Consider the following 24,465-nt stretch of genomic DNA (forward strand, 5'->3'; position numbering starts at 1 on the left):
GGCCTAAACTTATGAAAATGTACTGTAGATGTCTGCAAAGTGACCCCAGTTGTGCCATCTGTATAGAAGAGATAATGAATTGATGGCAACATCTGAAAATATTTTGATAAAAGGCTCTTCTCGCACTTTTACAAAAGCGCTGCCTAGCAGTGGAAGCTGCCCCTGATTAACTCAGGCCATAGGGCTTTGAGAGATTTGAAAGAAACCAAATTTGCTTCAGCAGAAAGAATAAACATCTCTTCCCATTCACGCCTTAAAGCATTTGCACCGACACCATATAATTACTTGTCATTTCACTAAAAGATTCTCCTGGATTCTCTATTCCTCCCACAATTTCAAAATTACAATATGTCTGCTTGCAGTTGAATGGTTATGTACATATGGCACTAAGTAAATTATTTAACTAAAAAGCAGTTAATGTTGCTATGAATTATGTTATTTGCTTGTACAGAACTCATATGCACATTTCATTGTGATAATACCTGGTTTATACATCTTTAATCAAAACCAAGTGAAGGATTTGAATTGCTTTTTCTCCTTCAGTGTGATGCAATTTGTTAATCTGTATGGTTATAAAAAGCCTTGGAGACAATATGAAATGTTATCTTGCTGATCCCTCTCACGTCTTTATTGACATAACTGTCAACAATCTTCTCGTTATTTCATTCCTAAAATCCAGGAGTGAAAAATGAAGGAAAGAAAATTAAACTCTGTTTTAATTTGTGTAGTTTCATGCAGTATTTGCAAAAGCAGTCTTTTCAAAAGCCAGAGAGGGCTTCTCATTGGCCAAGGAAGAGGCACCGTAAGGACAGGTACTATACAGCTCTATAGAGAAATCACTGAAAAAATCACTAGGAATATTTGGTCTTTGGTCATTTTTCTGAAACAAAGATACATATCATATAAGTATCCATTCACACTGTAGTAGCTACTGGGGCTAGTTCACTAGTAACGGTGGATTATTGGTGATTTGGTGCAGCAGCACATGGGTCCAAAAATGGTTGCCCAATTTTGTTCAGTTTCTGAAGGTACTGGCTTTTACTGCATCCCAGAACACTGTCATTTAATGCAAGATGCATTACTACTGTGGAGACATTGCTGCTGCATGTGTTACAGCCAATGCTGTTGCCTTGAAACATCTGATATTAGAATATGTACTATAACTCACACAATGTGTATGTACATCGTTCAACTTCATTGTTCAACACCTAAGACTGCTCAGAATATCAGTGGGTAAGTCTGGCACAAAATATCAAAGGCTTCTGCAGATCAGCTTCCTCAGAGGTCTCGTTCTCTTTACACTTAAAGCAGCCTATTTTTTCCCCCCATAGTCTACAATCCACATGCAGAGAAAAATGAAAGAAAGACGAGGGCCACAAACATAATAGAAAGCAAGCACCTTATTAAAGCACAGGAAAAAACCACAGCCACCACAACAACAGAACAACAACAACAAGAAGCCTAACATTACTTCATGTATAATTTGGCAGTGCCTGGTATGGATTTATGTTCCTGAGAGATGCAGTTCTCTGCATTTAAGAGAGGGATATGGCACTTTAAGATACTAAAAGGCAATCCAAAAAATAAACAAAATAATCATTAGCTACTGAGAGTTAGAAAACACTCTCAAATTGCAAAATTAATGAGTACTAATTCACTGCATTTTGTAAGCCACAGCTGTTTATAGCTACACAACAAGTGCTGCATCCCATTATGTGACCAGTGAGAAAAGGAGAAATCAAATGTGGTGCCTGTCCTCAGAAGCAGGATATTAATTTTTTTAAATGAATCTCAGTCACACAGAGGAGAAAACAGAATCATAGAATGGCTTGGGTTGGAAAGCACCTTAAGATCATCTAGTTCCAACCCCCTGCTATAGACAGGGATGCCTCACGCCAGACCATGCCGTTCAAGGCTCTGTCCAACCTGGCCTTGAACACCAACAGGGATGGAACATTTACCACTTCTTTTGGCATACCAACAGTCTGCAGAAAAAATGGACACCCAAGGTGTGCAGGTCCCTTCACTAACTGGGGTAACAGAAGCAGCAGAGTCACATCTGCACAGTACTTTGGAGACTCATCTATACTTCTTGAAAAACTTAATTAGTTCAGGCAGACAACTTATGCTCATCCAACTATATTGTGCCTTGGTAGTCAGCTTCACATTGTCCAGTGCTGCACCCATTGTCTTGCAGACATGCAAAGCATGAAAAATACTTGTTCTAGGAAGAAAACGACATTTCAGTGTCAGCTTTTGAGCCCTTGTTAACCCAAACAACTTGCTCCAATTTGGACAGGTCTGAAATCACTCTAGATTTTGAAAGCCGGCAGAACACTAAGCTGCTACAAATGTTCCTTTGGCTCTAAAAGCAAATGTCTCCTAGAAAGCCAAAGTACACACCATGGGCAAAATGGGGAGGAAAATAAAGCAGAGTAACAGTGATCCTCCTTCTTATGTTGCACAATTTTGTTTTTCCAGATTAAGAATCTTGACTGACTTAGAGGCTTTTGATGGTCAAGTTAAAATAAGTCTGATCCTTCCACACTGTGTTAAAAGAAAGAATTGTAATTCTCACCCAGAACTTTTTTAAGCACCTGCAAATTTCTAAGCAGACTGAAAAACATAAAAATGAAGAAAAAAAATTAAATAAAATCCAGCCTTTCATATGAGCAGAATCAAAATGTTCGCCTTAAAAATGGGATGTAAGCTAAAGCATCTAATGCTGCAAAATCAGCCAATGGTTCTGCTGACTCACCACCATTACCCTTTTTTAGTGAAGACGTTCCAAAGCCATGTAAGAGTATATCTGTTAACACAGCAAGTTGTATTTTATCAAAGCCACTTGAAGGCATTTTAAAGAATAATTATGCACAGTTTTCACTGGGGAAAGAAAAGGTAATTTTGTTTGCAATCACATCATCCACATTGACATTTATTTTGCAAACCTTTATATTCAGAGCTAAAGGACTATGGGAAATATAAGAATTGGAATATTTACCATACAAGATGAATATATACACTTTCTCATTAGCAGTATAATGAATATATTAGACAAACTAAAAGAGCTTTGGCAGAGATGGAGGAGAATTGTTGGTCTCAGTCAGAATTGACCTTGTGCCTCGTTCTTTAAACATGGCATTTTTGGTTTTATTTTTTTATTAATGACATTTGTTGTAATTCCTTGATGAATTACAGGTCCTTATATTATCAGCGCTTTCTTGGAGAAATGAAATGACCAAGTACCAAAACAAGGCGCAGTAAAGTACAGTCAGAGCTCTCTATGGGTGATAAATCAAAATAGTTGAACTCTGTAGGGCTGAAACATGAATTAGGATTCCATAGAGGAACACTGAGTCAAGAGCAGAGCTGCAGTGCTGTGCTGTAGACTGCAAGCTCACACTGCCCACTTACTTGATGAAGTAGTCTCTTCCATCTCTGTTTGCCGTCATCTCCCATCCATAAGGTGTCCCCTGGTTCAAGCTCCAGGTCCCTGAAGAGTGAGGCCACGCCGAAGACTTGTTCCTGTGGCTGTAGTTTTTGGGGGGAAGAGAGGAAAAAAAAAATAAAGTGAGGGTCTGTGGTATTTATTCTTCCAATTTATTTGTTTCACATCATTCATTTGGCATCCAAATACTTACACAGTTGTCAAACATACAGTCAAAACCCAGGCAAGAGAAAACAGGTTAGCAGGTCTGCTTACATTTGTAATATTTGTCCAGTCAGTGGAAAGATAAACTGTCATTTCTAACAGTCTTGAGTTCAAGCCTTTGCCTGGTAAATCTGTCATACTCCATCAGTCCTACATCCAAAATACTAATTTTCAATAGTTTTTAGTACAAGGGACAGGGAGCATTTTCATTCATCACCACCCCCTGCTCAAGTGCCAGCTGTCAGTACAATTTTAGCAAAAAATTCCAAGAAACTAAACCAAACCAAACCAAACAACACAGTACATGGCTGCAGATCACACACATGGTGTACAACACAAGAAGGAACATCAACACCCACTCACAATTCTGAGAGGCGCACTTCTGCATATGGATGCTAAATTGATTCCATATGTAGATGTTGTTGCACTTGATCAATATTCATTAAGCTCTTTCTCCAAATAACTTTTAATAAAGCTGCAGTATCTCTGAGCTCGCACACTGTTGCACGCATACACCACTGCTTGAGCATGCTTCTGCTAATATTCCCAAACTCCAAGCAAGAGCCAAGTCATACCATCTTGAATAATAGAGTAGCATACACAGATCATGGAACTAGGAGAGAGAGAGCCAGCAGCACTACCAAGGGACACTATTTCTCCATTAGGTCTGAAACATGTTGTGAGGTGCCATCTACTGACCCCATACACAAAAAGGATACAGTTAGAAAGAATCCCCCAAAGTTTCCTGTAGGAAACCCCAACTTTTGCACTGATATTTTACCCCTCACTTGCAGGAATGAAGCTAGATATTACTGGACATTCCCACTTCCTGCTGTGGGACTTAAAGGTAGAGAAGGAAAATGATAAGTCTTTCAGCAAAGTTAATCACGTCATTTAGTCTATATACAATCCGAAAAAGACAGAGCAGGAAAAGGAGGCAGGGCAACCAAAGATGCTAAAGACCAGCTGAGAGTGCATCACAGACAGGCAAAGATGAATTAGTACACAACACTGAATACAATCTGAAACTTAGACATGCAAACCAAAACCACACAAAAGAAGAGCATGTTTTGAGCTAGTTGCCTTCTTCCTCTCTGCCTTTTCTCAGCCCACCAAACGTTTCAAGCTTATTTTACTTGCTAGTTTTATTTAAGTTCAAATGCTAGCAAGAAACTTACTTTTGTCTTAGATAGAGATGAAGGAACTTGTTCCTTTAGAGAAACAGAGCACAATGTAACCTGACAAAAACTCTTCTGAAGAAATAGAATTGGTCTCCACGGACAACTCAACAATTCATTGCAAATTACTAAACTCAACAAAGTTGTACACAATAAATCTTTCCCAAAAGAGGGAATGCATCATTAAAAACAAACTAGTTGCTTTCCCCTCCCCCTTTATTTCAAGGATTAATCACTAATGAGACAAGATATGGTGCTTAAAAATACAATTTACATGTAAAGTAGAGCTTTACAATGGAGTGCTAGATATCATCTAATTTACCAATTACATTAAGTACTTGTATCTTCAAGGAGTAGAAAAACATTTCTGTTAGCATATTCAAATACCAGTATTTTCCATAAGACAGGGCTTAAATCTAATATTTGAGCATGCTAGAAATCTCAATAAAATTACAGTTACTCATGGCTAATGAAACAAATAAATGTCAGACCTGCTACATTACTCCAGATAAACACAACAAACCCATTCCTGATCAAAGGAATGAGTTAAAAAACAGGCATCTGAGCAAAGAAAACAAATACTTTAAACACTCTCTCATGCTGTTTCATGTAAAGTTGAGCTTAAGCATTCCTGTTTCTCCATATGTTTGACAGACGGAGAAAGGGTGGTACCTTCTTTTAGATGGGAACCGTCCTACAATCTAAGGACAGCTTAACCACATCTAAAGAATTCAAATTACATTTTAGAGTATTTGGGATGCTAAACACTGCAGTTAACTAAATAAAGTAGAAAGTAATCTATTTTATCCGGATTATAAAGGCATACCAGTGCATTTAACACTTTTCACTTTAAAAGTGTTTCACAAGCTGTGTGCTATAGCTCCTCTGCCTATAAAATAGGTACAGTGACATTTAAATTCCCACATAGAATCACAGAGTAGTTAGGGTTGGAAAGGACCTTAAGATCATCTAGTTCCAACCCCCCTGCCATGGGCAGGGACACCTCACACTAAACCATGTCACCCAAGGCTCTGTCCAACCTGGCCTTGAACACTGCCAGGGATGGAGCATTCACAACCTCCCTGGGCAACCTATTCCAGTGCCTCACCAACCTAACAGTAAAAAACTTCCTCCTTATATCCAATTTGAACTTGTTTAAGTTTTAGCCCATTACCCCTTGTCCTATCACTACAGTCCCTAATGAAGAGTCCCTCCCCAGCATTCTTATAGGCCCCTTCAGACACTGGAAGGCTGCTATGAGGTCTCCACGCAGCCTTCTCTTCTGGCTGAACAGCCCCAACTTCCTCAGCCTGTCTTCATACGGGAGGTGCTCCAGTCCCCTGATCATCCTCGTGGCCCTCCTCTGGACTTGTTCCAACAGTTCCACGTCCTTTGTATGCTTTGTATCTCACTCCAGGTGAGAGCAGAGTAGAGGGGCAGGATTACCTTCTTTGATAAAGCACATCAAACTTCTATTATCAGATAATTTGTAGGAGCACAGGTCAGTGATGATGATCAATGCTATCCCTCTCTGCATTCAAACTAAGCGCTCATCTTTGTATGGATTATAACATTAGTGGATTTTAAGTTAAATTTAACTGCCCTGAAAGCTGTTTGTGAGCCCTTAAAACATTAATGGTGTCAGAATCTTATCATATATGAATGGGTAATAACTGTCCTACTTAACTACAGGTATGTCTATATCTGATCAGGTCTTCCAGACTTTATGATCAGTGGGAGAGGAATTAGCACTTGAGACACTGTATACAGCTACATTAGCTGTGCGCAAATTCAGTTATGTGGCTCCATGGGAAAAAGCAAATACAGAAAGTTTCCTATAGTTGTACAATTCAAAAATAAACACTCATGTCATAACAACAAAACAAGGTTTATACACTCAAAGGTGATTAGTGCTGGTGATTCCCAGCTGCCTGCAAAGTCTGAAAAAAGGAGCAAATGAACTGCATTATTTCTTTTCACCTCCATCCATCTGTTAAATACTATTCTGCTTGTCTGCAAGGATTCTGTTAAATGGCCACTTCACAAAGGGCAAAGCATGGCAAAGATTAAATAAATACCAGAAAGAATATAAAAGGCTGAAGAAGAAACCATAAACAGGCCAGGCATTTCACCTGGGGGAAAACACAAAGCCATCTTGGCAGGCTTTAAGTTAAGAGGATGCATTTGTGAGGAAGATCATCAGGCCATAGAAGATTCCAGTCCAAATCCTACCTCCCTGAAGATAATCTTGGATAAATCTCTCAGCTTGCTGATCACCATTTGACTTTTCCTTCCCTCACAGGCAAAGGAAGATGAGCACACAAAGACTGCCTAGGTTTCTGGAAGACTTACACACTTCCAGAGACAGAAAGATGCAGAAAACGGACTTTCAACCTCAGCAAGTCTGCTTGCGGAGGAAGCACTGGCAATGCTGTAACTCACTGCTTGCTGTCCATCACCGCCCTGCTAGCTCACAGCAATCAGACCTGCTGCTGGAGTGCCTGTCACAGCACAGCTTTGAGGTGGTAAACGTCATCGTGAAAGCCTAGACTAGCATCGTGCCAGCAGATGTCTGAAAACATGGCAGCATTACCTACAATATTCCATCAGCCTGCTTTTGATATTCTTGATGCAGAAGCATAAAGCCTGTCCTCAATTGCTTCACGTTGAACAATCAGTTCATTAAATCACCAAAGTGGTGTGAAAGGACCCAGTGTGCCCTACCTTCTGACTGAGAATGCAACAGCTGCACAACAGTGAACATCGTCAGGTCAGTCTTTTTTCTGCCCTGTGCTTGAGGCATGACTGCAACAGGAATTCACACATAAAGACTCCTGTACTGTATCAGCAGTATGTCACTTACGTGATATGCAGAACATACTCAGCATAAACCATGGTACAAACAAGAAGTGAAAGTATGTAATAGTATCCACCTCTTTTTCAAAGATCAAAAGTAGAACAGTTTGAATTTTTTAAAGCATACTGTTAGAGCCTAATGTCCAGAGCACTTTAGATAGTGCTAAAGTTGAAAGCAGAAAACAGCACTATTCTTTTTTAAAAATACAAAAAAAATCAAACATTTAAATTTTTTTTGTAAATTCAGTTTAAAAAAAATAAAACAGTATCTACAGAGTCAGAAAATAAGCATGCAACATTGTCCAAATCTTATCTTTTTAACCAGAGACTACAGAATCCTCTCAACAGGTCTTTGCTATAGAAATCTTGATAGACTTATTAATTGTACTACCTCTACAGCCCAAGCCTGTAAATTTTATTATAAATGAACTGGTAGAAAAGAAGTTCTCAGGCTGTAATTTTAAACCAGCATAAACTGGCACTGACATAAAAGCATCATTTCCATCCTCCCAGTATCAGACAGTCCTACTTAAGCAACATCTTTGTTGCTCTTGTGCCAATGGAAGTAAACTGGTTCACTGTGGCAATGGAGGCAGGGACTCCAGTTGTGGTGCAACCGAAATCATTTATTGAGCAAGTTTACAGGCTTTTTATAGACCCCTGCCTAGTAGTTAGTAATTGTTAGTATCAGTTATTTTCTTTTCAGTACTTTTTGCAACATCATGCTTTTCCCAGCCAGTGATATTACTGATCATGAGCCTTTTCAACCAATCACATTATTGTCCACACGCCTTTGTTTGAACAACTTAATTGTACCCAGATGTATAAGCACATTTTTCTGCTACCACTTTCTGCTACATTATTACTTTCCATTTTCCTTGAACACACATTCTTTTGTCCCCTCACTCCACACTGGAGACTTTCATTAGCTCTTGGGAAAGTCCTGGGTACAACATCTCATCTTTGTCTTCAGTAACTGCTTGTTTCAGTATCTACAGTTCTCGGAGATTATCTCGGTGTTCTCTTGACTCCCATGGTCTGCAGCTGATGAGGGTCAGGATGTTTGTGCTCTCATCCAGGTCTGCTGGCTCAGCTTGTGCAACATTCCCCACAGTTCACCTTAAAACTAGTGCCTGTTTTTATCATTCAGATTAATCTCTGCCTACTCCGTGGCCTCACAGATGGCCACATGGCAGCAAAAACGAAGGGCAAGACAAAACCTGCTTGCTTCAGATAGTCCTCAGCAAAGGCAAGACAGAAAGCCCTAGACTACATTGGAAAGCCCCAACTGTATTTAGCATATTTAGTGTCTACTCGGGCATAACACTCAGTATACAGGATTAGTATGCCCAGCCCAAAGATGAACATCACGTTTACATTTATCCTTCTCCATAGACAAGGGATGCCAAAGTCCTTGTTTCCTTAGAAATTATGTTGGACACAAACCTGGGAGATCTGCCATACCACTGGGGCAGTCTTTAACCCCTTGCCCAAGACCCCCAGCCTGCACTTTGCTGACAGATTTAAAACAGCAATAAAAAAGTAGTAGCAAACTTGAAACCCTCCAATTCTTTTTTTCCCAAATAATTTGAAGAAGGAAGAAATCTGGTTAGTCTTGTTCATAACAACCTTCATTCCTTCTTTCTTCAATGCTTTACTAGGTGGGAAGGGAAGACAATTAATTTTTGTGTTTGGTTTTTGGTAGCTCTCATTCCATGGTTATCTCATTCCCTGATTGACACTGGCATAACAAAGGCATTCATTTGCATTCTCACGGCTGCCTGTCACTTTGTGTTTGATGCCTCTCACTCTCACACTGGTGGACAATTTTTCCTGTTTTACTTTCTCCATACCATTTATAATTCAGTAGCTCTCTAACATATCTCACCATCAACCCCAATAGTCTCCATGGCAGACTAAGGAGTCCTGACCTAAACAGCTCTTTCCTGTACAAAGGATTTCACAGATTTGATTGTTCTTAATGTCTTTCTCTGATATTGATCCAGTTCTGTATCTCTGTCGAGACAGGAGTTTGGGCTTGCACTCACGTTACCACTTATACCAATGGGCTGCCTCTTTCGTAGAAATCCAGAAGATATCAGAACATGTAGTTGAAAACATTCTCTGGCATGCAGGGTCTTGGTGAAGAGCTAGAGATTCAGCTCTGTTCTTAAGTAGAGATCTGATTCAGCAAGCTTTCTACCCATATTAACTACCTGTCCACCAAGTGCAATTTGGAGCTTTGACATCTCATTCCATGTAGACACCAAAATTCGCATTTCAAGCACACTAATCTGGAGATGAATCCTACATCACCCGCATAAGAACCCTTTGCAACAAATAGTGAGCCCTTATCTTTAAATTGCTGTATACTGTAATAAAATTAGTATTTTTTATCATCTTATTTATTCCCCATACAATAAATAGTCCATCTCCAACACATCATAAAAGGAAGACGTTCTGAACAAAGGCCACGTTACACTCCCAAAAGTTGATCACGAAGGGAACTGGGCTCCACAGCAGCCCCTGGGAGAAGTGTAGACACAACAATCCCTAGGAGGTACCCAGAGGAACACCAGAGGCGTAACATTTTGTAGTGTTAGTTTGTAAAAGTAAGAACACCACACTTCAAGTATCTGCAGGGTATGTCTACCTGGGAGTAACAGACATGCTCATGACATAAGCGGAGTTCAGTAACAGTCTCTCTATGACATTTAATCTTCCACTGCCTCAGGAATAGAAACCTGCTTTCTCTATCCAGTTCTCACCCTCTCCTGTCCCAGAAGACTACCACACTAAGCTTATCTCCATCCTAGCATTTTAACTTGAAAAAATGAGAAAGTTTTAAAGACTGTGTAGCTATACTATCAAGATCAATCATCATACCCTGCTACTGAAACTCTCCTGAGAGGCACTGTAAAACAGGACAGACATGACGGACAGTAATTTCAGGATCCAAGATCAAGGACACTGAAAGGCCTGTTGTCTCTGCACAGATGAGTCCTATAAACCCCTGCAGAAGTAGTTGTATCAGAAGCACAAAATAAGAAAATAAATGGCCCAAGACATACCTCATCGTACTAAAACAAAAGAATAATTCACTGGGCCTCCTATACTGTGTCTCTTAATGCTAAAGTACAGGATAGAAGCCTAATGACTTCAGATAGCTGTGGAGTCAGACACCTGTCCATCACAATAATCTTGCAACACAGCCATGCTCTAGGCAAAGGTAGATTAATGTTGCACTACCTTTCAGGCTTGTCTTGAATTTTCTCCCTGGATCATGCATCATCAGGAAACACAAATTCTATTCAAAAAACAACAACAACAACAAAAAAACCCTTTCCAATACATTCCATTAGCTTTTCCTCTTTTCCTAGTAAGGCCTATGAATAAACCCAGGCTGCCTTGTGACAGTTGTTCAGAAACTGTCTCTAGCTGACAGTTTCACTTTCTTAGGTAGTAACTGCTCCCCAGACTCTGGCTGGAGCAAATAGCTCCACACTTCCCCCCCTTCCCCATTATCTTCCACCACAGATGCTCTCAATTATTCACAATTTCACAAAGTACCACTCCTCAAGTTGTGTCAGGGGAGGTTTAGATTGGACATTAGGAAAAAAATATTCACCAAAAAGGGATGTTGAGCATTGGAACAGGCTACCAGGTTGAGTCACCATCCCTGGAGGAATTTAAAAGACATGTAGATGTGGTGCTTAGAGACATGACTTAGTAGTGGATGTGGCAGTACTAGAATAACAGCTGGACTCGATGATCTGAAAGGTCTTTTCCAACCTAAATGGCTCTATGATTTATTCTTATTCCAAACCAACAATGATGCTAATAGCTCCACCCAACCTTTAAATCCTTCAGTGAAGCAGTGAAAAAACAAACAAACAAAAGAACAAACACAACAAAAAACCAAGTACAACTCAAAACTTCATACTGAACTCCTCCAAGCCAGTTTACAATACAGTAGAGATGGATTTCTATAAATCCTGTCAGCCTATTTTTATCGCAGATTACATTAGCTTCCATTTCCTCAGTGGCTGAAACTGAGATTTCTAAATGGCAGCCTATGCCTGGGTTGAGAATAGGAGACACTCCAATGAATTCCTCCTCCACCAGTCATTGCTGCTGCTGCCAGTTAGGAGATAATGACAGCCCATGGCTACGTAACAGGTCTGAAAGGTAGGGGATTGCTTTTACCAGTAATCCCCCAGCTGCCACGAGGAAGACCCTGATAGTGCTCCCTTGACAGACAAGAAGGGGAATACAGCTGACAGCTGCCTATTGCTTGGCACAGGGAAAAGGGGCAATTCCACATGACCAAAAAAGTCCCTTCGCTGGCTCCCACCACTTCAGCATCAATTCCACACTCCGTATCACAGGCCAGAACAAAACCACTGGCTGTTCAAAATGTATGCTGTATCCACTACATCACTTGCTATATAAGTAATGGCTCCTTTTAATCTCAAATTACAACATGTTACTTTATCACGTTTTGTACTAATGGTATACACGTAGACCATTTTTGACCATGTATGTTCCACAATTGCTCTTTTGCTTTTCTCCCACTGTTCCACTTCATGTGACCAAAGATGGGAGTACCCAACAAGTACCTATGGCTCCTGGTTTTGCCTTCAGCTAGGCAAACAGCCCCTCAGCTTTGAGTGGTGGCTCCCCAGGTTGCCACCATTGTCTACTATGGTCTCAGATCTAAAAAAACCTTACAGTACAAGGTAACAAAAGTACAGACAGCACACTGGAACGAGGGATGAACAAATCATGTGTGGCAATGCTGGTTTGCTCCAAGTGCTAACAACCTCTGTGTGGCTTGGTAAAGGGACAAGGCGAAGGTCTGGTAATTTCCTGAGGCACCCTTCCTATCCTGGGATGCTCCCTTTCTGGTCTCCTATTCCACAATCAGTTTTAAACTCATCACTGCTGTCCAGTAAATGCACTTTCACATCTGTTGTTTGTTTTGTTACGGCATTTTTCTGTTGTTGATGGTATTGGTTGGTTGGTTGGTTTTGTGGTTGTTGGTTTTTTTTTTAATATCTGATACAGGTCACATCTTCCATTTCCCTCTCTTCCTCTGCCTCTGTTACATTTTCATTAGTATTAAAGATGTGCCCCCATTTCATAGAAAACAAAAGTCTCCATTATATTTCCTTTTAGACTGCCAGGACTTTTCATTTAAAGCACACTGACCCCATTAGAGATTCAAAGTCCTGAAGGAATTACTTTCCCCTTCAGAATCTTGTATTGCAAAAGCCAGAAAATACCCAAACCAGCAAATAATGTTTGGGACTTGGATGACTGTAAAAGGCTTTTTTTCCTTGGATGACTGTAAAAGGCTTTCTGTTTTATATGATGCTTCAGCTTTATGCTGGTGTGCACTGAAAGTGTCTCTAAAAACCGATGTGTTCAAGATGGTTTATTTCTGTTTTAATGGGGCTTTTGGACTTATGCTTTCTCAGGTTTACTCAGTATTTCAAGATCAAAAAAGCCCAAACCAAAACAAGTATATGAAGCATATTAGTCTCTCTTATTTATTAAATGGATTATTAGCATTTCTTTCTGAATTATCTAGAAACCTTTTTAAAAGGGGTTTGTTTTCTCTCAGACTAGTACATGTTAGAAAAGTTTACCATATCATAGCTAGCATCCCCCTACAACAGGCACCAAACTAATTTTTCATACAATGCAACATTCAGGATCTATTTCTGACAAAAATCATAACTATTATCTGATGCTGAATTTTACCCTACATAAGATTTTAATGTTTGGTTGGCTGGTTTTGCTTTAAAGTGTTGTTACCTCTATATTCTTTGAATATTTGTCCTCTTACCAGTTTTCCAGTAAAGTGCAGCCATGATTCATTGTTGAGTTCCAGTGAGTAGTACAGAAGTCTTGCCATTTCTGCCATATGGAAAAAGAGTCCCATAATACCTGCAGTAGATATGTTGTCTAGCTCATTGACTGCACTGCTACTAATAATAATATTTGATGGCAGTATAGAGTACTGGAAACACAATGCTGTAAAGCTTAATCATGTTTTAGATAAAAGTAACAATTCATCATATACTTCCTTGCTACCTATTAAACAGCTGTTTGTTTTATGCCATAGAAATTTGAGGTGCAGGTATTCATTAAAATTCAACTGTGCACACTGCATTTGGAAAAGCAAAAGGAAATCTCACTTTCGTACACAACAAATTTTGTATTTTTTCAGTAGCCTGGTATGAATACAACCTGCCTGCTGTGAGCTGACAAATCCTGTATAATCACACATGAAAAAGTAGCTCAGAAAATTTTCAAGCACTTCTTGAGTTATGATTTCTATGGGAACTTCCTATTTCTATAAAGATATCACCCACATTTCAGGTCTGCAGTCACTCAAAAATTCTTCACAGCGTGCTCTTGCTGTATGGTGCCATTTTAGCCTGTAGGAGAGGGAAGCTGCATCAGAAGGATGCAGTGAATGAGGACTAAATTGCCAAAAAGGAAATAAAATTGCTTTTCTGAAGCTGAATTAAAGCCTAAATTCCTACTGCTTGATTCTGGTAGCAATACTTACTAGGTCTCAAGATGAAATCCATCAACAAAATAGTAGAATAAAAAAAATCTGACCAAATCTTAATTAAAATAGGAGTACTGCTGAGAGAAAACACTGCCATATATTTACCAGTTCTTCTAATCTCAACTACAAATTATTGTCCTCTTCTCCCTTTGAATTTTTGGGGAAATAAAAAGAAATGGACAAAAAATTACATAACGGTTGCCTATTTTAAACCTATTTTGTAACTGAAATAAAATTAATTCTATCCTCTTAATTTTGGAGGAAAAAAAAAAACCCTATTTATTTTCCCTACTCAGAAGTTAGTAAATAACATGAAGCAACATTGCCCAGTGATTTTAAAAACTGCTCCAAAAGCTCAAGAGTCTTCTTCTTACAAGATACATTTGGTGACCTTGAAATGAGATGAAGCCAGTGATCACTCTCTAGATTCGTTTTCCACAAGCCTTTAAAAGCAATATTTAGAAAAATTATATAAATCTTTTCAGAATAAAACAATAAGATATTAATCAACCAATACAGGAATTAGCCTTTAACAAGTCCATTAATCAGAAATTTCTATACCAAAGTAAACAGTCTGCTAGATTTAAGTTTATTTCAAATACTGTATATAAGCACATAATTGTAGTTCAAGGTACTTTGTTCTGCTTTCTAGAAGAATATGTCTCAATACTGTACTTGGCTTTAAGTCAAAATTCTCAAAACTGGGAATATATGGACAAATATTCATCCCCCCAATTGAAAGCTTAACCATACCGTGTAGTTTTCTACACTTCACTCACAGTTACAAAAACTTCAGAAAAGTACTACATAAAACCTGTGCTAGGCAATATCTTTATGTTCTTCAAACATCTGCAGAAAAGCCTGTGTTTCTACTGTTATCATGCTAAAAGGTTGGGTTTAAAGTTTTTCCTTCTTTTCTTTTGAGTTCCTTTGTAATTTTCCATTAAGGAAATTATGGTTTATATAGTAACCTACTAAGAAATAATGTAAGTAAAGGGCTTTTTGTGTAACAGTCAGAAGTTTTCACCAGTGGTAAGAAGCCTTCATCCAGATTTGAAGTTATTTTAAGCACTCTGAACATAAACTCACTTATGAAACCAAGGAAATTTGAAGCAGTTCCATTCTTAGGAAACCACCAACACTTTGCACGTTCTGTCACATCAAGGCACATGTAAAACCTTAACAAATGAGAAAGAACAATTTTATTTTTTTCAACTTCTTCCTTAGCCTTAAAGACTCCTTGAAGTGTGAGCTGACAAAACTGAACAAAAATGTTATGTTTCAGATGTACTTTAAGGACTTCCATACTTACTTAAGGGCCAAGTGCTCTATTTAACTATGCGTACCAACAGAATGTAAGGAAAAAAAGTGCCTTAAAAACTAGGTTTTGTAACTTACTGAACATGTGAACGGAAGCTATGCAGATGCAGGTCAAAAATGTAGAGAAGTAATTTCAGAGCACTAGCCCCTTCAACACATCCCAGGCCATACCACAGAGGAGCTTAGAATGAGGTGGATAAAACATCAATCCATAAGTGACAGACCTAGTTTCCCATGCCATTTGATCTACACAAAAGCTCGGGAATTAATTTCAAAGTCTTTCTTTCCTGCATTCTCCACTGCGTAACACCAATGCCAATTGGTGATGTAGTTTCCCAAAATTCCAATGAAATCACTGATTTCCATGGGAAAAGGGGAAAATTGCAAAGGAAGGACAGGAAGAAAAGGAAGAAATTTCTTGGTAACAACTGGTCTTCAAAAAAGAAAAACAAAACCAGGGAAAGCTTTAACACTTGGCAAGAACCCCATGTGCTAACCACAAGGTGCAGCAGTAACACTAACCTTCTCCATCATCTTAGAATCACTTTTCCCCCCAGTTTTTATGGTTTACAATACAGTGAGGTCACACACTTTTCAGTGATGCTTTTGAATGGCTGTTTAAACTAAAGAGAAACAAAAAAGGTGTATCTTTAAGTCAATTCACATGGCTGCATCATTTCCTTTTGTTTGCCTTTAACATTAGCAGCAAGGCTTAGAGTTTAACCTGAATGTCACTTCTAATATCAGCTGCCCAGAACCAATGGGCCCATTTTCATCTTACACGATCAACAGCAAAAGCGCTTGCTGAGCACTAAGGCAGCAGTGCTCATGCTCCATCAGCAGGCTACCAACCTGCATGTGTCACAGGATCACAGGACAACTCCATTTGGAAGGGACCTCAGGAGGTTATCTGCTCCAACCTCCTGCACGAAGCATTTCAGCACACTTCACATAAAACAATATGAAAAATAGGAATTATACTGCAAACTAAGTTTCCTAGAGTTAATTTTATATACTTGAACTGTATTACTCTATTAATTATTAAACAAAAGACATAGAGAAAAGTTCTTATTCTATTCTTCGCCATTCTTTGGCCAGTACCCTTGTTCTTTGCGTATCAGTATTTCCTGACTCAGTGATTTTTAAAGATAAAATCAGTGAAACAAAACCTTGTAATGTTAAATGTATTTAACTTCTTTAATTTGATTTATTGCATGAAAAACATTCTTAAGTTAGATAGTACTTTTAGAACTAGAAGAGAAAACATAAGCGTGAGATCTTCTTGCATAAGAAGCTCTTGGGATACTAAGGTTCCAGCCATCTAAATCCCTAGTGCTATTAAGCTACCTGGTTAATACCATAAGCTATTGGATAAATGGACTCACAAATTTTATGTAATAATAGGTTCTTAAAAATTAAGCAACACAGAAATCTCATATCCTAAATCTTTCCTCCTTCAATGTACATCAGTCCTTGGTTATATACTATGGTAGGAGTATGGGTACATACACTTGCATACTTCCCAGAAAGCTGCAACAGCATTGACACTGTGACAGCTACTAGAAAGTCCCAAAAAGACTCTCAGCTATCCACAAGTGATAGCTAAAGAAAACGATACAAACACAAGTACAGCAGGTTCAGCTAACCTACTTACAGCTGCTGACAAGCAGCTTCCTAAAGATCTTGCAGCAGAAAAATGAAAGTTTCCCTGCAGTCAGAAAATAAGAGGGACTCTGGGACTTGACAAGGGTTTAATACTGTTCTGTGACATAAGGTTGTAGGGTTTCTCAATGTTTTCCTATAGTAATAAAGATTAATCTTTTTGCAGATTTTAACTGCATGTTCCAACCTAGGAGTGCACCTACACACATATTTTGATGCAACTCAGCTCTTTGAAATGATGCATTATCTAAATTTGCAGTTCTTAGAGCTTGCCAATAACTGCATTGCTAACAGGAATGAGTCACCTAGCCAGCTCTACCCTTTACTGCATTTCCCTTTTGCTGTTAAAAGAGTGCCACACATGTAGGTTTAATCCCATTTATAATGTGATATATGCATTGTTCCATCAATTATTGTATTGTCTCCCAATAACTTCACAACATAGTCTACAAACTGGCCTTGGGTATGCCAGGGACACGGTTCAGTTGAATTGGTCAAAACCTCAGCATCAGCTGTATCGTTTCAGACTTTCTGACATGTTCTCAGCACAGAAGATATTCTGGAACTAGTCAGCTATAGGTTTAAAGATTATTCAGTGAGAAGATGTGATTTGTAAAATAAAACAATGTGTCATCATCTCGAGTTGCAAGAAGGAAAGAGAAGGGGAAAAAAAAGATAAAATGGAGGAAAATTAAAAAAGATGATGAATACAAAACCCAGGAACCTTTGGGAAGAGGGCAAACAAAATTGCTCTTCTCCTGCTGCCCTGTGCAATAGAGCAAAGGATGAAGCCCTGACAGAAGAAGGGCTACAGAAGGGATGACCCATGCCAGGCTAGAGGAGGCTTGGGGTGCACATGCCGCAGGAGCCCATTTTAGCCAGTGAAGAAGAAAAAAAAATGGACACTGACAGTCAGACCCAGGTTGGCTTGAACCAAACCTTATCATCATGTCCATTATAGGTGGCAGCAGCAAATCTTCTGAAGAAGTAACTATCGTTTCAAATCAGTTTTTCCCCCAGCTGTGGTTATTAAATTAGTTGATGTCTTCTTTCACAGAAGCTGTAGATAACAGATCATCCTTTTGCTTTTTTCTTGCACAAACATATCTTACTTGAGACTCCAGAGAGAAGCAACTGAGAAAACCCTTACCAAGTTTGATTCGAGTCACACAGGCAGCAATTCTTACCCTTTTGCACTCCTGTATCCACTGATGCAAACCCATCTAGATTCCTTCCCTGTCAGAATAAAGTAAACCTCTCATGCTAGCCTAAAGTCTTGTATTGCAGTAAGACCAATTTCAAGCAGCCTGGAAGAAACTGAGTTCTGTGCTGCTTTGGCCATGGGTATGCACTACTGGATTCCTGCAGTAGCAATCCCCCCAGTTTTCAGCCACCTGGCAAGCCACAGGAGTCCCATGTCCCATGGGGCAGTCCAGAGGCATGGCAGAGCCATGGATGAGTGGGATGCATACCAAACACTATCATTTCATGCAGAGCAGCCTTTGCTGGCAAGCATTAGCCCAAGCAGGAGGTCAGCAGGCTGATTTTGTCACTCACAACTCTATTATACTTAGAATTATAAAATCAAAGGATGGTCAGGTTTAGAAAGAACCTTAAGATCATCTAGTTCCAAGCCCCCTTGCCATAGGCAGGGACACCTCACACTAAACCATGTTGCCCAAGTCTCTGTCCAACCTGGCTTTGAACACCACCAGGAATGGAGCATTTACCACTTCTTTGGGCAACCTGTTCCAGTGCCTCACCACCCTCACAGTAAAGAATTTCCTCCTTATATCCAACCTAAACTTCCCCTGTTTAAGTATTAACCCATTACCCCTTGTCCTGTCGCTACAGTCCCTAATGAAGAGTCTCTCTCCAGCATCCTTGTAGGCCCCCTTCAGATACTGGAAGGCTGCTATGAGGTGTCCACGCAGACTTCTCTTCTCCAGGCTGAACAGCCCCAACTTCCTCAGCCTGTCTTCATACGGGAGGTGCTCCAGTCCCCTGATCATCCTCGTGGCCCTCCTCTGGACTTGTTCCAGCAGTTCCATGTCCTTTTTATGTTGAGGACACCAGAACTGCACACAATACTCCAGGCGAGGTCTCACGAGAGCAGAGCAGAGGGGCAGGATCACCTCCTTTGACCTGCTGGTCATGCTCCTTTTGATGCAGCCCAGGATACGGTTGGCTTTCTGGGCTGCAAGGGCACACTGAAGCCGACTCATATTCATTTTCTCATCGACCAACGCCCCCAAGTCCTTCTCCGCAGGGCTGCTCTGAATCTCTTCTCTGCCCAACCTGTAGCTGTGCCTGGGATTGCTCAGACCCAGGTGTAGGACCTTGCACTTGGCATGGTTGAACTTCCTAAGGTTGGCATCTGCCCACCTCACAAGTGTGTCAAGATCCCTCTGGATGGCATCCCTTCCCTCCAGCGTATCAACCGAACCACACAGCTTGGTGTCATCGGCTTCACAGAGCTATTTTTATTTCTTCAATGTATTAATTCTCCCACCCATTTTCTGAAGCACAGAGCCAGAACTTGACAGCTTACTTACTGTAAAGACATCAGAAATGTTACATGCATTCACAAGGGCCTAGTTATTTATAAAACAGGCAAAAAAAAGAGCCTGGTAGCATGAGTTATTCACTGTGGCATTTTTTACATTCTTATTGAAGACCACCTAAACCATTAGATGCCTCAGTATCTTTAAAAACCTGTTTGCAATAATTTAGAAAGATAAATAAAAGTTTAAAACAACCTAAGTCCAGTTTTTATAACCATGTTGCTAAGTTTTAGTAACTTGAGACCAGGTTTGATATTTTTAAAACAAATTAGTATGTCAACAAATACACTACTGTCAAATTCTTTAATTTTATTTTAAAGGTTTTACCTTAACACATTCAAATCTTCAATTTAGCACCAATCCCAACAGAAGAATAAATTTCTATATACCTAGCTTAAAAAAATTAAAGTTGCCATTCTAATTTATAGTTTAAATAAGAGGATTATATTCTGCTCTCAAATGACAGGATTTTTTTTTTTTTTAAAGTTCACGTCATAGGACAATACTCATAATAAGAACTACAGCTTCACAACACTATTACTGAAGATATAGGGAGATTCTAAACCCATACAGGGTGGTGGAAATCTTGCTGTTGACTTCAGTGGGGTCAGGTTTTCATCCCTGGAGTATGGTCGATGACAAACTCTACTACCTAACTCTGTGCAGCTACTGAACTCCTCTCCACAACCGGTCTTCTCGTCTTCCCCAGCAGGAAGGCTTCTGAAGCTCAGGACAGGTATGTGCTGAGACAGCAGGCTCTGGAGTGCAGCACATACCCAGAAATGTTTCTGTCTACATTGTAACCTCACTCAGCGTAAAATTAGCTCCACAGAATTGACAGCACAAAGAAACAATAGAGGGTGGTTTGAATGGTAAATATTTACAGACTGTCAAGTTGGATTGCAACAGCATTAAGTCTACTGCTGGGTTAAACATAGTTGATTCAGAGACCTGAAGCCATGAAGTTGATTTGCTTCATGTATAAAAAGGATGTTCATTCTTATGCAGTTAAAAAGACTTATCTGTAAGGATATACTTTTTCTTTCTCATTCCACCTCCCCAAAAGTAAATATTTAAGAGAAAGTTCAGAAAATAAACTTGTTTTCCTAAGTCATCCCAAGGCAATTTTTCCTTTCATCAGCTCTGTCAGGGCAGGCAGACACGTAGGCATTTCTGAAATCCAAAAAGGCAGCAAGCAATGTTTTTCAAACTGGTCTTTGTGATCTACAGTGGCATTAATAGGAACATTTTGATGCCTACAAATTTACAGAAGCACTGTATGAGATTGGGCTTACACTCCTGCCAAAATATGTAAACATCATTTATTTACCTCTTTTTCTGTCAAATACTGTATTTGCAGAATAATTTTAAACTCTTTAATCATTTAATGACCAACTGACGTATACGCATATCCAGCTGTATGTAAAAAGCAGGAAAGGAAGACATGCAAATCTATACATACATGCCTGAAGTATACATGCATGAAGTATTCCAAATACTCATCTTGCAAAGTACTTTGCTTTCCCACCTCACTTCATCTATATGTATGTTTGTAGCTTTCCGCTACCAACATTCTTCCCAATTTTATTATTTTAAAGCTAAAACTTATGATTTTATTACAATTTTGTCTTTCAGTTAGGCTTCCTGGAATCTTCCTTTTTTATGATAGCTTCTATTCTGATGTAAAAAGTTTTCTGGCCTCAAAGCAAAGGAAACTTTTTAACTATGAAATGCCATGGCAGAAGAGGACTTGCATAGTAACTTTTAAACCAGTGCTATTAATGACAGATCTGACAAACTTTTAATTGCCTTGCCATATTAATTTTTAGCCACATTAAAAACAAAACAAAACCAAAACTATATCTACTGCCCAGAATCACAAGCTTAAAAAAAAAAAAAAATTAAAAATATTCCTTCCAAATTTCATTTACTAATAGTCAGAAAATGAAACATGCTGTTCATTTTCCTAAAAGCTGCAAGTGATCTAGCAACAATTTTAGCTCTTCCTAATGCAGCCCATGATACCAGCGGGTTTCTTGGCCACAAGGGCACCATGTTGACTCATGAACAAGCTGTCCACCAGGACCCCCAGGTCCCTCTCCACAGAGCTATTTCCAGCAGGTCAGCCCCCAGCCTGTGCTGGTCCCTGTGGTTATTCCTCCCCAGGTGAAGGACCTTGCACTTGCCTTTGCTGAATTTCAAAAGGTTCTTCTTTGACCATCCTTCCAGCCTGCCTAGATCCTTCTGAATCTGTGCACAGCACAGCACTGTGGGGGATCAGACACATCTCCCAGTTTTGTATGATCAGCAAACTTGCTGAGGAGGCACTCTATCCCTTCATCCAAGCCACTGATGAGCACTGGGCCCAGTACTGACCCTTGCCAGACACCACTAGTTACAGGTCTCCATCTATGCCACTGATCACAGCCCTCTGAGACCTGCCATTCAGCCAGTCCTCAATCCTGTCTCTGCTTCCTTCCAGCTTCCCCTCCTCCCTGGCAGAGCATGAGACTCAGAAAGTCCTTGGTCGGAGTAAACATTACTGAGCAACAACTAAAAACATCGGTGTTATCAGTGCTGTTCCCAGGCTGAAAGTCAAAACCACAGCACTGCACCAGCTACTAAGAAGGAGAAAAACGACTGCTACTGCTGAAGCCAGGACACCACCTCATCATCCACTTGTCTAGCCCATACTTCCCCTGTTTACCTATGAGGATGTCATGGGAGATAGTGCTGAAAGCCTTACTGAAATCAAGGTATACATCAGTTTTCTCTACCACATGGGCACAAAATACAAGCTACCTTGAAATACAAGCAAGATCTCTGCCCTTCTTAAGTAACAACTTTTCTGTATCTTACCCTTTAAAGTGTAACTTTTAAAAGAAACTATCTGTGCCTACTTCTTTAGTAAATCTCCATGGACTCTCCTTCATTTCCCTGTAGCAGACTTCTTACAGCTGCTCCCTTTGGTTCCTATTCAAAACAACACCTTGATTTCTTTTCAGATGCCATGGCACAGACTTCCAAGTTTCTTCTTTAACTACACAAGACAGGATTCAAAAAGTAACTCTGATCAGCCTTGCAGTGTGGGACAGTGTCATGCTGATGTGATCCTCTCCCAGACATAGTTTAAAAATCTATACCTCAAAATTTGACTTCTGATTCATTTCCCTCAGAACTTTTCCCAGTAAGTCTCACTGCTAATGCCTGTTTGTAATGAGTGTACAACAAAATAGCTAATGCAAGGGACATGAGAGTACTTTATTAAGGATTTTATTAAGTAGAAACAACGACATTTTGTAATTGGGCCCTGTTTAGCATCCCATTGCCATATCAAGAGGCAAAGGTGACTCAAAGAGTCCCGACGAACAAAACACCACCCTTCAGGAATAGGTAACCTTTGCGACCATGCCTTTAAGAAGAAACTCAGTCCTCGGAACACACTCACACTTTGCACTTCTGGTTTTGCATGGCTGCAGAGCTCCACAGTTTCTCTGCAGTCATTTCTCTGCACCCCGACCACCGCCTGCCATGAAACACGGCAAAGCTGGCAATAGCCTTCCTTCAGTTCCATTCTTCTGATGTAGCCAGGAGAAAGTCCAACTCCCAACAGCCTGTCTCCAGGGAGGGCAAACCATGATGGTCCTCCAAACCTCCTCCCTCCTTCTCCAACAGGACTGAGCAAAAGCTCCCCTGTCACAAGCCCTACAAGGTGAGAACAGCCATGGGAGGCACGGGCTGAGAGTGGAAAAGAAGTGGTGTGGGGCACAAGTGGGAAGCTTCAGCCTTGCTCTGAAAGTGCTAGAGCTTCACTTAAGTGACCTGAACTTTCCTCCATCCAAAAGCCAAATGTGAGTTTGTGTTCAACAGCACTGGGTATAAATGACACTAAAATACACCCTCCCTCCCCTCCCCAGCTCTGGTCTCTGGGTCACCATGCTCTGTTAGGGACGTGTGGGTTGGGCATTTGTCCTTAAACACAGGGGCAGCCACTGAACTGAAATGTTGGTTGTCTTTACCATCTAGCCCTGAGCCCCATTAGTAAGTTTTGAACTGTCTTTACTGCAGCAAAAGTTGTTCCCTTGCTGCCAGCCCTTGGGGGCTGCCTCCCTAGAGCAGACATAAGATGCCGCAGTTAGACCTGGCACAGCCTGTTACAGCTTCCACATAGGGACTGCCCTAAATCAATCATGAAAAATGTCACCAGCTAAGAGATCAAAACTCCATATTGCTTTCGACCGCACACTCGCTTTTATCTCTTAAAAAGAGGATGATGCCAACTTCCCTTCAGTCTCATCTCCCAGTTCCACAGGATTTTATAAAACTCTTCTGTTTTTTCTTTTGTTGTTGCTGCTGTTGCATTTTCCTCCACCTTCCCCCCACTAAAAACCTCTGGGAAGGCAGCCATCACACTCTTCCAAGGTTTGCTTTTTATAACTGCTCTACTTCCTTTCATATTTTGTTCTCTGTGTGCATCTTTATGCGCACCACCTGTATCTTCATTAATATTTACTGTCTGTTGAGGAGAAAAGCGCTTCTCGATTTACTGGCATATTTACCTCATGTGCTTCGCTGCACACAAAGTCATAAAACACTGTCTTTCTTATTCAAACAATGTAAACTTCATCTGACACCAAATTTCCCTTGCCA

General features: G+C 40.0%; 1 protein-coding gene across 1 annotated transcript in view; it reads right to left on the minus strand.

Moving 5' to 3' along the window:
* FRMPD4 (FERM and PDZ domain containing 4) overlaps positions 1 to 24,465 on the minus strand; it is a 307,753-nt gene that overhangs the window by 112,105 nt on the left and 171,183 nt on the right. The window contains exon 2 of the mRNA XM_065677447.1: positions 3,415 to 3,531. Within this exon, the coding sequence (XP_065533519.1) occupies positions 3,415 to 3,531 (117 nt within the window). The remainder of the gene's footprint in view (positions 1 to 3,414; positions 3,532 to 24,465) is intronic.

Source organism: Lathamus discolor, chromosome 4 (assembly GCF_037157495.1).
Source record: "Lathamus discolor isolate bLatDis1 chromosome 4, bLatDis1.hap1, whole genome shotgun sequence".
NCBI lineage: Eukaryota > Metazoa > Chordata > Aves > Psittaciformes > Psittacidae > Lathamus > Lathamus discolor.